This window comes from Haliaeetus leucocephalus, unplaced genomic scaffold (genome assembly GCF_000737465.1).
Source record: "Haliaeetus leucocephalus isolate CR32 unplaced genomic scaffold, Haliaeetus_leucocephalus-4.0 Scaffold309, whole genome shotgun sequence".
NCBI lineage: Eukaryota > Metazoa > Chordata > Aves > Accipitriformes > Accipitridae > Haliaeetus > Haliaeetus leucocephalus.
Genome location: NW_010972745.1, coordinates 39,432 through 42,577, shown reverse-complemented (window position 1 = coordinate 42,577; position 3,146 = coordinate 39,432). Strand labels below are relative to the sequence as shown.

The following is a 3,146-nucleotide window of genomic DNA, read 5'->3' as shown; positions in this document are numbered from 1 at the left end:
GGGGGGGGTGTCTGAGTTTGGAGGGGGCCAGCAGATGAGCTCGGGTGGTGGTGGGGCACCAGCCGGGTACCCCGATATTTCCCCGCCACCCCTGGGGTTTTATTCCGGCTTCTTCTTGGCCAGGCCTGGGAGCTTCGCCTGGATCCTATGGGGAGAGCAGAGAGGTGAGAGGCTTGGAGGGGGGCATAGTGATTTTGGGGAGGGGCACGCAGCGATTTTGGGGGGGCCACGGCAATAGGGAGGGGGGAAAAGTGATTTGGGGGGTCCCGTCAGCACTTACTTGGCCATGAGGTCCTTGGTCTGGTTGCGGGCGATGCCCACGTAGTGATCGATCTGCACCTGGTGGGGAGGGGCAAGGGGGGGTTTTAAGGGGCAATCTCCCCATTTTGGGGGTGCCCCTCTCTTTTCTGGGGTACCCTCCCTCCATTTTGGGGGTGTCCCCCTTCCATTTTGGGGCTTACCTTGTACTTCTCGTAGAGGGGCGGGAGGGTGAAGGCCAATAGCTCGGCTGCGAGAGACAGAGGGTTCAGCGCCACAGGATGAGGGAGGCCAAGTCCCCGTCCCGTCCCGTCCCCCCGAGTTATTTTTTGGGGGGCCACCCCCCAAAATTAAAAATTTGGGGAAGTTATTTTATAAGGGGAGGGGGGCAAAGCCCGACTCTTACCGAGGATGAGGAGGGTGATGCCATTGAAGACGGCTCCCACGTAGGTCAGCAGCCACATCGACATGGCCAGCTGGGGTGGGGGGGTAAAGGATAAGAGGAGCGTTTTGGGGGGGTCCTGGGGAGGGGAAGAGGAGGATGAGGAGGGGGAGGAAGGCCCCTTACCTTCACAGAATCCACCAGATCCTCCACCAAGAAGAGGCGGAGGAGTAACCGCAGCACCTGGTTGAGGTGGTGGGCGACGGTGGTGGCGTGAGCCTGGAAGGTCTCGGGGGACAAGGTCACGTCCAGCTCCAGGTAAGCTCTGAGGTGGGGGGGTGGCACAGTCAGGTGAGGGAGGGGGCACCCCAAAAATCCCCTTCTACACCCCAAAAATCCCCCCCTGCACCCCAAAATCTTCATCCGTCCTTCAGAGGAGGAAAGAGCAGCCAGGCTGCTGTGCATCACCCAATGGGTGAGGTTGCGATCCCCTGGGAGGTGTCCCCAACCTCCCACCCCCACCCAAAAACAGGGGGGGACCCCAAAATACTGCCCCTGCACACCAAAATTCCCCCTGCACCCTGAACTCCCCTCCCCCCAAACCTTCATCCATCCCGCAGAGGGGGAAAGAGCAGCTGGGCCGCTGTGCATCACCCAATGGGTGAGGTTGCTGTCCCCTGGGGGGTGTCCCCAAGCTCCCACGCCCCCCAGAAATGGGGGGGGACCCCAAAATCCTCCCTCTGCACCCCCAAATCCCCCCTGCACCCTAAACTCACCCCCCAAACCTTCATCCTTCCTATGGAGGGGGAAAGAGCGGCTGGGCCACCGAGCGCATCACCCAGCCACCATCCCTGGGTGGGGGGAGGGGGGTTGTCCCCAACACCCCTCACCCCCCAAAACTGGGGGGACACACACCCCCAAAAATATCCCTCACCGAAAGGGGTGCCCCTCTTCCGACTTCTGGACAGCCTGGACGACGGCTTTGTAGACGCGGAGGCTGATGGTGACAGAGAGCAGGGCCAGGGCGAGGTGGGCGACCACGCTGACGGCGCTGAGGGTGGCCAGGGAGAGGAGGAGGAGGAGGCTGGCGCCGAAGACGATCCCCGTCTTCCTCACATCCCGCCAGAAGAGGAGGTCGTGGACTGTTGGGGACACAGAGGTGACAAAGGGGGGGTGACGTGGGGTGCAGTGTGTCTCTCCCCCCCCCATCACAGGTGGGGGCTGGTTGTTTCCCCTCTGATGGCTTCGTCTCTCTTTGATTCGCTTCAATTCGCCCCAAAATGGGTCCGGTGCCGTCCCTGTACCCCCCCATTCACTCGTTAGACACAGGCATTAATTACCACCTCCCCCCCCCCATTACAAACAAGCGTTAATTACTTCCTCCCCAGTGTGACGGCGGGTTTTGCCAGAAATCCCCTTTTTTTTTACATCAAAACAAGACGTAGACGCGGGGCTCCCCCCCCACCAACATCCCCAGCGGCGTTTTGGGGCTGCATCCCCCTTTTTGCCTCACTCCTCCTTTAATCCCTCACTTTTTGGCCCCCCCTTTTTAGGGGGGGGGCCCCCCTTGGACCCCCCCCCCCCCAACCTGCTGTTTTGGGGGTGACTCAGTGGCAGCGGCGATGATTTTGGGATTAAAAAAAATGGGGTTTTTTGTTCTTTTTTTTTTTTTACCTGCCAGGCAGGGGAGGAGCTGGGTCCCCAGGGGGGGTTCGGCCAGGTCCCCGGGGGGATTCGGGGTATCCTGGGGGGGCTCCCCCAATTCCCGCAGCGCCCGCAGGGTCAGCCGCTCCTCCTCCCAGTCCCGGGCAGCTGGGCGGGGGGGTGTTAGGGGAAGGGAGGGTGGCGGCGGCGCGACGGTGATGCCGGTGCTGCCGGCGGTGGCACGGTGCCGGGGAAGGGTGCCGCCGGGGAGATCCTCGACTGGCGCTTCCTCGATGACAGTGTCGTCAGAATCGCCCGAGCTGTCGGCTTCGACGCCAGTGTTACCGCTGCCGCCGGCGTCACCGCTGCTACTGGTGTCACCGTTACCACTGGTGATGCCGTTACCGCCATTACGCTCCACCAAATCCCAGCTGAGCAACTCGTTGGTAAAACTGTGCATCTCCCGGACGCACTTGGACACCTCTTCCAACGCTGCGGCGGTGCCGGATGTTTGCCGGCACAATCCGGTGGGGACCTTAGCGGTGACACCGGTGATGCTACCGGCGCGAGGTTTCGCCGGGAAGTCGCAGATGCGATCCTCAGGGATTTGGCTCAGCACCTCGCGCTCCCCCAGCAGCGCGGCGGCGGTGCCGTATTCCCGGTCAAAGGCGGCGCGATCCGGCACGACCTCGAAGGGTGATTCAGGGGAATCCGGTTCTTTCGAGGGGGGTGCCCCCGAGGAAGAGGAGGAGACGGCAGGGTGGGGGGCGGGGAGGAAGGCTCCCCGACCTCCTTGTCCCCCTGGTGCCGCTTCGGCGCCCGCTGGGGCCGGAGAGAGGGGAGAAAGTCAGGCGTGAGGGGC

The 3,146-nt window shown here is 62.6% G+C and overlaps 1 protein-coding gene across 1 annotated transcript in view; it reads right to left on the bottom strand.

The window, feature by feature from the left end:
- Nucleotides 1–28: 28 nt before the first annotated feature.
- The window catches only part of RTN3 (reticulon 3), a 7,085-nt gene continuing 3,967 nt past the window's right edge, over nt 29–3,146 (bottom strand). The window contains exons 2-7 of the mRNA XM_010571175.1: nt 1,575–1,782; nt 827–965; nt 665–734; nt 462–508; nt 281–339; nt 29–145 (exon numbers count right to left, since the gene is read on the bottom strand). Of these exons, the coding sequence (XP_010569477.1) occupies nt 100–145; nt 281–339; nt 462–508; nt 665–734; nt 827–965; nt 1,575–1,782 (569 nt within the window). The 3' untranslated portion in view covers nt 29–99. The remainder of the gene's footprint in view (nt 146–280; nt 340–461; nt 509–664; nt 735–826; nt 966–1,574; nt 1,783–3,146) is intronic.